The 12418-nt window shown below is 44.4% G+C and overlaps 1 protein-coding gene across 3 annotated transcripts in view; it reads right to left on the bottom strand.

The window, feature by feature from the left end:
* Positions 1-10732, bottom strand: part of IGSF3 (immunoglobulin superfamily member 3) — a 130716-nt gene extending 119984 nt beyond the window's left edge. For 2 of the 3 annotated variants that reach the window (XM_021002665.2, XM_021002680.2), the window contains exons 1-2: positions 10482-10732; positions 9035-9714 (exon numbers count right to left, since the gene is read on the bottom strand). In XM_021002665.2, the coding sequence (XP_020858324.1) occupies positions 9035-9104 (70 nt within the window). In that variant the 5' untranslated portion in view covers positions 9105-9714; positions 10482-10732. The remainder of the gene's footprint in view (positions 1-9034; positions 9715-10481) is intronic. The other variant, XM_021002689.2, reaches the window with a different exon arrangement.
* Between the last annotated feature and the right edge of the window lie 1686 nt (positions 10733-12418).

Here is a 12418-nt window from a genome sequence, read left to right as displayed (position 1 = left end):
TCAGCCTCACACTCTCCTTCCGAGCCATCTGTGTGCAATGGCAAGAGGTAGATGAGGAGGACTGCAGATGGCCCTGATGCAGTGGGAGACCTTGGCCTTTTGAAGCTAAGGTCTTTCCCAGGTCTCAGTTCATCTGAGGCAACGCCCTTTCGGTGATTAAGGCTATGTAAGAAATGAGGCCAAAAAAAAAAATGGCCTCTTTAACCTGATCAAAAAAAAAAAAGCAGTCTGGGAGGGGAAGATCCTTGGGTTTCTGGCCAAAATAGAAGCAATGGCTTTTTACACTCACTCTGAGTCACCAAAACCCAAACAATGACCAACTGAGGCTTGGGCTGGGACCTATTGTTGTACAAGTATGTGTGCATATATAATTGTATATGTATATAATATCACTGTATGTGTATATTATATGTGTGTATGTAAAATACACACACACACACACATATAAAATACACTCAAATGTCTACTACCTCTGATTTTGGACAAGTCTTTGTGATAAGGATGGGATCTAGACCCCAAAAAGGAAAAACTCTGGACTTTCCCACGTGGCCAAATCTCTGCTTCCCTGAGGCTATAATATCAACTGGCCTTTCATTGTGGCTACACCCAATCTCCCAATTCTCTGTTACCCTTAACCTAGCTTAGTCCTCCATTGTCTTACCTCCCAGTGGCCGCAGGCCACTTCCCACCCTTATTCCTATCTAGGCTCCATTCTCCCTTGGCCACGTGGTCCAGGTCCCTGGAGTTCTATTACCTCATAGAGTACCTGGCCACTCCTACATCCCCCTCATAGTCCTTCTGTATATAAGGTCCATCTTGTCTCCATTGAGATGCTCAGATTCTTATAATCTAGCCACTCTTTAGATTCTTAAAATCTAGCCAGTAGCTCACTAATGTTCACACTCACTCCTTAAGAGTCTGCCCAATATGATGGATGTTCTAATAAATCTTGCCTTTGGCCGAAAGAAGGCTTGGACAGGAACCGCGTATTGTGATTTTGGGGTCCCAGCATCCCTAAACCCCTAAACCTCATCATTTGGATAAGACAAATCTCCTGGTCTCAGTTTCCTCATCTGTAAAAATGAAGGAGGGATGGATTTGATGGCCTTGAGGTCCCTGACTGCTCTAGAGCTATGCCCCTATATTCCAGGCACCAAGTAAGGCTCTGGGGATACAGAAGAAAGAATGAAACAACCTCTGTTGTCAAAGAGCTTATTTTCTAATCAAAATAATCACTAACATTTGGGTAACACTTTACAGACACCATCACATTCAATCTTTATAATAACCCTATGAGATAGTACAGGTATTATTATCCCTATTTTACATGTGAGGAAACAGGCTCAGAAGTGTTCTATCTTGAGTTTTGATTTTTCTTCCTAGTATATCAAGAGCCTGGGGATTCATCTACTCCCAAGTATTCAATCATCCATCTACAATCAGGAGTCCCAAATCTGTGAGCCCAAATCCATTTAGTCTGCTGCCCTTAAGACATCTTACCATCAGTGGAACTGCTCCTTTTATCTGCCTCAGTCTTCCCATAATAGCCCAACTTCTCTATCAGGGGGACCCTATCATCACCTCCCCAATATTCCAAGTCAGGACCCTCAGTAAACCTCTCTCTTTTTCCCTGAGTATGGAAATCAGTTTCCAAATCCTACCACATCTTTTTTTTTTACATTTAATTTTTTTCCCTCAATTACATGTAAATAAAATTTTTTAAACTTTTTTTTTTTTAGATTTTGAGTTCCAGAATCTCTCCCTCCATCTGCCACATCTTTCTCACAGCTCTTGTCTAAACAGTTCTTTCTTCTCAACTCCCCCTTTGAAGATCAGACAACAGATGAGGAAACTGAGGCTCAGAGGGTTACATAACAAGTCCAAGGACAAAGAGTTATTTATTGAGTGGCAGAATTAGAGTTTTCTACTCCTAGTCCAGTGTCCATTTCATTTAACTCCATTCTTCCTTTAATTTCATGTAATGTAAATTCCTTCCTGTCCATCTGTTTTTTTGATTCAAAGGATCACTTGATACAGAGCTGGAATAGACTCCAGGGGTCATTTAGACCAAGTGCCTTAGAGTGGAGCTTCTCAAACGGTGGTCCAGGGACCTCAAGTCTTTTGGGGGGGGCACATCTGTAAAATAAAAACTATGATACTAAGGCATTCTAATTTCTAATATAGTAAATATCAATAGATATATACAGGGGGTGGTCCTCAATAACTTGTAACACTAGAGAGGGGTCTTGAGATCAAAACTTTAGAGACCACTGCTTTAGAATACTTTATAAATGTGGTTAAGTGGGCTGGCCAAGACCAAAGACATAAGAAGAGGCAGCGCTGGGATTTGAATCCACGTCCTCTGTGTCTAAATTAACCACTCTTTACACCACACCAAACTTACTATCTGACATTTTTGTTCTCCGACAAGTAATTAGAGGGCAAGGACGTTTATGTACTGGAAAGTCTCAGTTTTTATGCAAGCTCCTCAGGGAACGAGGTACTCTTATGAACTAAAATTTTCTGTTTAATGGAGTATTAGACAGAAACCACTCTTCCTTTGTTGAAAATCTTCCTAAAAAACACTAGTCTATTTCCTTTCCAATGCCTAGCTGATTTCATCTTTCTTTGATGATTCAAGATCCCACTATGCTACAGGGGTCATTTTGCACGTAAATTATTTCAGATGAAGATGTAAAAGATTGGGCTGAGTATGTACTGACCCCAGGACATACCTGAGAAGCAGCTTTTAATAAATCCCTATCATTCTTCTCAAAGTGGGGTGGGACGTCAACAGCCTCTTTAACTGAGAGTTCTCTGGATGAGGTTTTCCTCCCATTTTCTTCTTGCAGTGCCTTGCACACAATTAAGAGCTTAATAAGTGTGTCTTGATAGGGTTTGGCACCAAAGCATTTTCCATAAAAATATGCATGATTTTTGCACGACCACATCTTTTTTCCCCCTTTGAAAATTAGGTGGCATTCACACACAGGTGTCTGAAATTCTCTGAACATAAAAGCAAACTCTTCCCAAAGAGCATCTGTGTTCAATCTGATGCAGCAAGGAGCACTGGATGTGGAGGCGAGAAAACACAGAGCTAGGTTGAAATTATGGTTCCCATACTTATGAGCTATGTGACTCTAAGCAAGTCACAACCTTTCTGAGCCTCAGTTTCTTCATCTGAAAAATGTGGACAATCATATCTTCGATACTAGTACCTCCCAGGATTGTGAGGAAAACTGTGTCAATTATTTCACATTTGGTCACTTAAATGTGAGATGCTACCGTCCAGAGCAATGTGCTCTTCACTAAATGGAGTTTCACTAACAGAATCATGGATATGAAACTGAAAGGGACCTCAGAGGTCAACCTAGTTCAGCTCCCTCATTTTACTGAGGAGGAAAACTGAGATCCACACACAGAAGCTAAGGCACCTAGCCCATGGCTATGTAGGCAGTAATCATCAGAAATGGAATTTGAACCCAGGTGCAATAACTTCAAATCCAGCATTTTCCCCACTATGTTGTTGTCCAGTCATTTTTTTTCCAGTCATGTCCGACTCTTTGTGATCCTATTTGGGGTTTTCTTGGCAAAGATACTGGAGTGGTTTGCCCTTTCCTTCTCTAGCTCATTTTATAGATGAGGAAACTGAGGCAAACAGGGTGAAGTGACTTGCCCAGGGTCACACAGTGAGGAAGTGTGTGACGCCTGACTTGATCAGCAAGAGGACTCTTCCTGAACCCAGGCCTGGCATTTTATCCATTACACCCTAGGTGCTCACTATGGAGTACTGCAAATGCATATTATCATACCTAGAACCCAGGAAGGAAAATAGGGTTTAATGAATCTGGAAAGGAAGGCTAGCACCAGGTTGTAAAGGGCTTTATAGACACAATTTTGTAAGTTTGGCCACATCCCTATGGATACAAATCAAAACCCATCTATAATTTAGTAGATCATCGGAGAACAAAAATCCATTATCCTGGTGGCCAATCCAGTAATCACAGGATAATAGATGTAGAGCTAGAAAAGCCCTCAGAGGTCAGCTAGTTCAACCCTTTCATTTTATAGATGAAGAAACTGAGGCCCAGAAATTAAGCGAGTTGCCTAGGACCCCACAACTAGTAAGTATCTGAAGCAAGATTCGAATCAAGACCGGGATCCAGACAAGAATCAGAAGAGACCACATCCAGAACTCTATTCACTACACGCGATGAACCTCTCACCAATTTGCCCAGTCTAAAAAACCAGCCTAGTCTTCAGCCCATCCCTAGTTTCCCACTGGAAGCTTTCCTAGCGTGTAGGACCTGGTGTTGATTCTTACCTGGCACATTCAGCTAGGCACCAGGAAAAAACTGTGTCCTGATACTCTAGCATTTAAAGCATCTACTGTTTCCCTTGGAAGCTTTCTTTGACTTCTCAGAAGATAGGTGATAGCTTCCCTAATCCCTCCCTGTCCAAACAAGTTTCAAGCAGAATGGAAGCTCTTAACTCAATGACTCTCCTGGTTTGTCAATTTGGAGGTGTTTTTTTTTTCCTCCAGTGCCTAGCATAGTGCCTGGCAGACTGTGGGCATTTAAATAATGCCTATTGAGAGGGAATCAAACAGGAAGCTTCCTCTACTCTACAAATACACTTAATCCAGTATTTGTAGATGGCCTGGTAGATAATGCAAATGCATACTCTGTTAGCTGGGCTATTTGTTCCATGTTTACTCCCCGGATGGCCAAACTTATTTCCTCACCCTATATTTGCAAGTGGCATTTCCATTTTTTAATATTCCATCTTGAAAAGAGATTTCAACCTGCTTGTAGCATCAGCCTTGGTGTGGAACAGCTATCTCTTTCTTCATAGCACACAGATAAAATGAAATTTTGCTTTATGACCTGAAGTTCAGTACTCATCTCTCTTGGTTGTTCCCTTCCCCCCTCCTGTCTCTCACAGGAAAGAAAGTATGAATCTATTGTCACACACACCTACCTTCCTGTCATTCTCAAAATCTTTTTTGAGTATGCTTTCAGTCAAAGGCACTCTGTTCTCACCCCCTTTCTGTCTTTATTACGGTCAACCACCACCAACCCCACACACACACACACCTGGCTCCTGGTCTGGCCTCTCCCTATGGATACATCAACATTCTAGCAAAATTCACTGCTCCATAGTCATTACTGATGGACTCTGGAACTCAAAGGGGATTGGGGAGATGAGGGGCAGTTTACAGAGCAGGAGATATGTTACGAGTGAAGGAGCAAAGGCATATTGGTAATTAGAAAAGGGAGGAACTAATTCTACGCAAAGGGAGAGGGGCATCAGTCCTGGGCAAGGAAGGAGGGGCTCCAGCCAGGAAGAGGCAGGGAAGTGCTAGTCACTGGGTAGGAGGGGCCAGAAAGGGGAGGGAGGAGATGATGGAGAAGGGGCACAAATGTAGTACAAGGCACCAAGAGGTGCATTCAGACTTCTACAAATTCAGAGCTGGAGGAGACCTAAGAGTATGGAAATTACTTATCCAAGGTCACATGACTAGTTCTTGGAAAATCAAAGATAACAGTGCCAGACTCGGGCCCTTTAGCCCCCTGTTTTACAACAATAGATCCCTACTGCACAGTGAATAAATACAAACTCCTCTGAATCTGACCTTTAAGGCTCTCCACAATCTGGCTTCAACCTACCCTTCCTACCCTATTTTATACTCCTGTCTTTGGCTCACTATCCTAGCTGTAGGGACTCTTAAACAGCTCCTGGTTCTCTTCCTATTTTGTACATTCACAAGCCCCCTGCTGTATCTGAAGGTGCTTCCTCATCTCGACCTGTTAAAAATCTTCTCCCTTAGCTTGGAGATTCAGGTTAGAGGACACCTCCTCCGTGACATCTTCCCTGATCTCTCTGGCTAAAAGTGCTCTTTCCTCCAAATTTTCCTAGAAGACGCTGTCACCATCTACTCTGCAGCAGACTTATATGTGCATGGGTACAGTGGATAAAGTTCAGGACTTCAGAGACAAGAAAACCTAGGTTTAAATCCTGCCTCAGATTCTTATTCCTACATTCCTCTGGACAGGTGGTTCACTTAATTTCTCAGGTCCTCAAGTGTCCTCATCAGGGAAATGAAACGGTTGACTTGGATGGTCTCTGAGGTCACTTCTAGCTCTACATTTCTATGAACCATACGATTTTGGTCCTTCACTCTTAGCATGCCTCCTACTCTGTTAAGCTGCCCCTCACACCAATCCTATGAGCCTTCTAGGTAAGACATCCTATGGTTAGCCTATGATTGACTAAAAGGAGTCTTCATAAAAAAAAAAAAAGGTTAGAGAGAACCGGTCCCCTTTTCTAACACCACTTAAGATGATGTTTGTGACTTATACCTTCAAAGCTTCCCTGGAAGCTTATAGTGACCTGATTTCACCTGTACAAACAGGTGTGTGAAGGGATGGGGGTTGGGGAGAGAAGAGGAAGGGAAGCACAAAGCACAACTACCATTCTTAGCCACATTCAAATAGCCAGAAGGAAAAAAGGCACAAATGCCAACTTTGCCTTCTCTCCCAGCCTATTCTCTTCCCCATCAGCCCCACCCTCTCTCATTTTACCCTAATTTCCCAGCCCAGTCACACATCCCATGGACTTTCCAGATTTTTTTCACCCTTCCCTAGGGAAATCACCCTCCCTCCAAAAAAAAAAAGTAAACTAAAATTTAATACAGCCTTCCAATACTAAATTAGGAACAAACAGAAAGCATTCTCCGAAGCAAGACAGTATCTGGGCATGAGTAAACTTAAACGATGACAATGTTCTCCTGCCTAGCCAGTTGTCTTTTTTGGCCCTTCCCACCCCAGAACTTCTGGAGGACATCCGGCTGAGCTTGCTGTGGTACAGAGACAGACAAGAGTTCTCATATGGCAAAGAAAGTGACCTGGATTAAGTCTCCAGTTCAGTTCTGGGAGGGAAATTGGAAAGGTCTTTCAGAGAACAGCAAAGAGGTGGTTGGACTCAAAATCCCAGCAAGGAAGATCAACGTAAAGGTTCTAAGGATGTTTGTTCCCTTGCTAGATATGAAGATCTGGGGAGGGACAAGATGACTGTTTTCTAGTCTCTGAGGAGGTACTAGGCGGTAGAGAGATTATTTCGTTTAGCTCCAGAGAGGGGAACCTAGAATAATGGGTCAAAGTTACAGTTTACCCCTTTTTTTTTTAAAGTGCAAAGTACTTGGGCTAGGCATAAAGGATAGGCAGAAATATGAGATTCTTAAGGCAAGTACAATCTACTTGGGGGGTGGGGAGAGGCATGCACACATAGACTTCAGAATTGGAAAGAACCTCAAGAGATCACCTAGTTCAAAAGCCCTCATTTTATAGATAGGGAGGTCCAGGGACAGACATGACCAGTCTAAATGCATGTAAAGCCAAGATCTGAACCCCATTTCCTCTGACTCCAAATCCATTGCTTTTTTTCCACTACTAGATCACAAGTAAGGGATAAGTATGATGGCATCTTGCCATGGAAACAACACCATAAAAGGTAGTGGCATACTCAAAATTCAGAGGAATAAGTCATATAGTGAGGAGGTTGGAGGATATTTGTGTGTGTGTGTGTGTGTGTGTGTGTGTGTGTGTGTTTGTTTTACGGGAGAAGCAAAAGGAAAGGGAGGCAGGCACAGGTAGTTCCAAATAAGAGATTCAGAGAATGTCATTTACTTTTAGTATGGCCGATCTCTACTACAACTAAAGCATTTTACGTTACTCAACAAGATTTCAGGGCTTTGAAAAAGGTCAGGGTTTCCCCAGGTGAGGGGGAGGGGCTCACTCTGGGCTGGGAATTCTCAAATGGGTCATGGAAAGTGGTCCAACCATCCCCCTCAATTCAGCCCTATTCTTCCAGCCTCTGTCTTCCCTAAAGCACTGATTTGCCTTTTCTTGTATACAAGAGTGATCAAGAACAGGGATTCTCAACAGTTTGCTGTCTAGAGAACAAATGAGAAAGAATGGGAAGAAAAACAAACTTCCAGATTTTCCCCTCAATGACAACCTTCCCCCCCATTAGATGTCACATAGTACTGTTTTATGATGCCTCCCTGATGTATTATTATTATTATTATTATTATGTTTCATAACTCTCTCTTTTGCCTGTTAACAAACTGTCATAAGTTTAAGACAGCTTTGTGATTTAATTTTTCCACTTAATAAAATGGCACACGCAATGATGCAGCCTCCTTATACCACATGGCCTCCAGAGTCAGAGAAACTGGGTACAAATGCTGCCTTTGTGATCTTGAATAAGTCTTGGGTCTATTTTAATTCAAAAAGGTAAATGGAGATAGAAGGTTAAGCTGCCAAACCAGATTAAAATGTCATTGGGAAACATTTAGCAAAACAAATATGCAACACAACACAGATAATGTTAATTTGTGGTTTTCTAAGTCTCCAGCATTTGAGTATGACACCACTTGAGATGGCCCCCCAGATAGGTCGTCCCTTCCAGCTCAAGCTCTACGTTCTACCCAGATGTACAATGCCAATGCCGCTCAATACACATTAGGTGCTCATTGAGTACTCAACTAAAAACACACAGTCCATCAATCATTAGTTTCCACTAACTGCTAAAAAACCAAAGGAGACAAAGCCAAGTCATCAGAATCAACAGAAAAATCACTCTGCTTTTAAATGGATTCGTACTACAAGTGGCTACTGTAGCACTAGTGTTTAGGAAAAAGGACAAGAGACCAGCTCACAGAGGACCATTGGCCACCCCTCCCTTTCTCCCCCATTACTCTGGGTACAATGAAAAGAAAAATGAGAGCGTTTCAAAAGGATCACTCTAAGTGTCTGCCATTTGGATAAATGACTGCTATTTGTCGAGAATACCCTTCCCTGAGATTTTTCTGTCTCAGAAATGGCCAACACAATGACCTTTTCATTCTGTGATGCACACCAGTGGCCTCCTGGGGTCACCCACAGCTCAGTGTGGATGGAGGACAACAACCATCAGTTACAGGAGGTTAAACTTTCTTGTCTACTGAATTGATGAAAGCACATCCACTTACCCAGTAACACCAGGGAAGCCAGAGCTTGGAAACAGCACTTCATAGCTGCTCCTGGGAAGGGAAAGAACATGTGGCCCTTCCTTTTCTCCTGGTATTTTGTTCTCTACTCCTTAGCTAGCCACTCCTGAGTTCCAAAGGATCTCTTTGGAAGTGGAATTTGACGGGGAATGGAGAAACAGTTTACGGAAAAGGGGGGCAGAGAGTAAGGTAAGGCATCTGGGAGCTATAGCACAGCCCTATACTAAGTGAGGTGTCCAGATTCATCCTGAAGCCGGTCCAGTTCTCTGCCACATTACATGTCTTGCTCTGTTTCCCCACTCACAGCGAATCCTTCGGGATTAATCCTCAAGAAAAACGGAGAGAAGAGTTTTTAAAAATCCTTTCATCCACCAAAGCTGAATTATACGGGGATGTCCTTCCCCTCTCCAACAATGCAACACGCTCTGTCGCTCAGGATTCTCCAATGAAAAAATCGGTTTAGTCAAAATCTGAGACACCCCTATCGGAAGGGCTGGCAGCAGGTAGGAGGTATTTGGCGTTTTCTGTCAATGGGTCCACTTCTTTGCATTGTCGTGAGGGTCACAGCCCTACCTCTTGTTTCAGGCCGGTCCGATGAACAGGAAAGCAAGCTGGACTGTCAGCAATTCCGAAGCAGCCATACAAAAAATGACTCTCGATTTCTAAAACAAGCAGATTGTTGTAAAAGATAAAAGTAGCAACAGCAAGACCGAGACAACATAAGCAAGTGAGGCGTCCTGAGACCCGGGACTCATTCCTTGGCTTTGCTAGGTCTGACCTTCAGCAAGTTATTGAACAGGCCCGTGCCTCTGTTTCCCTGTTTGGGCCAGCGTAATACTGGGAAGATCCTTGCTCCTGGAGTACTTTTGGGAAACCTACTCTTCTGAGATTTCCCCGTGCTTTCTTCCTAGTCCCCAAGGCTTTGAGTTGGCCCCACCCTCTGAGCCCAAGCAGACTGGAAAGGGGTTCCGAGGTACATCAGGGTGCCCTTGTTCCCACTTACTCCGCTTCCTCCTCCCCCCTCCCAAGGCCCGGCCCCGCCCCAAGAGACCCCCCTCAGAGAACGTGGGCGCTTAAGGCGCCCGCCGGGTTCCAGGTGGCCCCGCTATTGTTTTACCTTCCCGGGTGTTTGTTTTGCGCCGATTGTAAAGAAAGAAAGAAAGAACGAGCGAACACGGGGAGGGGAGGTCTAAACATGTGAAACCACTCCCCCAGAATAGGAGCCGGGGGCAGGCAAAGGGGACTGGAAGGAGGAGGGCCGGGGGCGAGGGGCGCCCCCAGCCCTGAGCGGAGCCGGCTCTGGGCCCCGCCGTTGCCCCCCGCTGCCCGCCTCGCCCGGATCTCACCCCCGTCCTTCCTCGCTCGCCTTGTGGCCCCTCCGCTCGGCGCCCCGCGCCCCACGCCCCGCGCCCTCCACCTTCTCACTGACCTGGTCCCTGGACCTTGCCCGCTCCACCGTGATTTCTCCGTAAGCCTCAAGGGACCAGCCGCTTCCTCCTGCAACCGCACCAGCAGCAGCTGCTGCTCCGAGGCGGCCCCGCCTGTGTCCCCGCCTCCTCCTCCTCTTCCTCCTCCTCCTCCTCCTCCTCCTCCTCCTCCTCGTCCTCGTCCTCTTGGCTCACGCCCGAGCCGGAGCCGGCTCCCGGGAGCCGAGCACGGAGAGGAGACGGCAGCGCAGCGGCAGTGAGCGAGGCAGCGGCAGTGAGCGAGGCAGCGAAAGAACGAGCGAGCGACTGAACTGGGCACTCACCGCCCCGCCCCCGCCGGCCCCGCCCCTTCTAGGCATTGTACAGCTAGGGAAGCCGGGGCAGATGTGTGGGCCACGGTTGCTGCTGGCCGGACCCTTTCCCATGCGGCGATCCAGCCTGCGGGCTTGTAGAGTTTTGTTAGGTTTTTGTTTTTTTAATTCCCAACTAGAAGCCAGGAGGCGTGGGCCCCATTATCTAGTAACTCTCTCTCTAGTTGAGCTCTCTGAATTTCCTCACTAGCTCTGAGGCACATCTCTTTTGTTTAAAAAAAAAAAACGTATTTGCATTATGTTTTGAAGTTGTTAAATCTCTGCAACCTCCCATGGATCCTTTTGTATTGGGAAAAATTTGACCTACAATAGATGGACCCCGTGCTTAGCACAGTGCCTGGCACGTAGTAGGTGCTTAATGTTTATTGACTATTTATTAATTATTCTTCCTATCAACAAACATAACTTAGCATCTGCTGGGTGTAAAGCTAGTGCCCGTGGATGTAAAGCTAAGGTCCTCGCCCCCTGGGAACAGCTAGTCTAGTATGGTCCAATAAATTCGAATGTGATATAAGTAATGAGAAAAGTCCACACTGTTAACGAAAAATATATAGGAGTTAGTCATCTAATTCAACCACCTCAGTTGTTCAGACGAGAAAATAGATGCACCAAGGTTAAATGTGCCTGTTCAAGGTCACACACATAGTAAATAGCAGAATCAGAATTTAAACCCAGGACTTTTTCAGTGAAGAGCTAGGAACTTGTTCCTGAGTTACTCTGCCTCAATTTAAAAAAAAAAAAAAAGATCGCCCAATGAAGGTCTTGAATCTACAGCCTTTCGCTGGAAAAAGAGAAGGTTTAAGGTGAAATCCAACGACTCCATTTTTGGACCTGTTGGGTTGGAAGTGTGGGTAGAACAACAAGGTAAAAGTATAGGCAGTAATTGGAAATTGCATTTTAACAGATAGCCCAGCTAGATTTAATCCCTTGTTACATTTCTGCAAATATCTACTGAGAGCCCAGCATTGCTTCAAACCGTGCCAAGAGCTGCCAGGGATACAAAAGAAACATGTTACATAGCATCTGTCCTCAAAGAATTTATAATTTTGTTGAAAATGGATAAAACATATCTTGAAAATAACTGGAGAAAAATTCATAGCACAGTATGTACAGTAGAGACAATAAATTTTATTGGATACTTATCTCATGAACACGACCATAAGATTTAGAAGTAAAAGTGACCTTTGAGATCAATAGTGCTGAGGCTCACACCCTCATTGGAAGAAAGAAGTGTTTGAGAAAAACATTTTGATTTTGAGTGTTGGTGACAATGATATAAATTTTCACCAACATGTTCATGCCCATTTTGGATCAGTGGGAGGCTCCGCAGGTTTGCAACGACAGCTATTGCTCCGTTATTTCTGGAAACTTTTCGGACAACTCTCCTGCTTGCAGTTCCAAAGTATCCACAGGCATTAAGAATATAGAGAAGGATTCCAGAAACAAAACATAATCAAGAGAGGCAACACACTTTAAAGACAATTTAGGAGAAAGTACAGATTTGCAATCCACCAGTCTGGGGGAAGATGGGATTGCCCAGTGGGATGCTCAGTTGAAAGCTGTTTCTT

The sequence above is a fragment of the Phascolarctos cinereus genome, unplaced genomic scaffold (genome assembly GCF_003287225.1).
Source record: "Phascolarctos cinereus isolate Bilbo 61053 unplaced genomic scaffold, phaCin_HiC Scaffold_5;HRSCAF=322, whole genome shotgun sequence".
In the NCBI taxonomy this organism is placed as follows: domain Eukaryota; kingdom Metazoa; phylum Chordata; class Mammalia; order Diprotodontia; family Phascolarctidae; genus Phascolarctos; species Phascolarctos cinereus.
The sequence above is the reverse complement of the archived record's forward strand: the minus strand, read 5'-3'. Positions and strand labels throughout refer to the sequence as shown.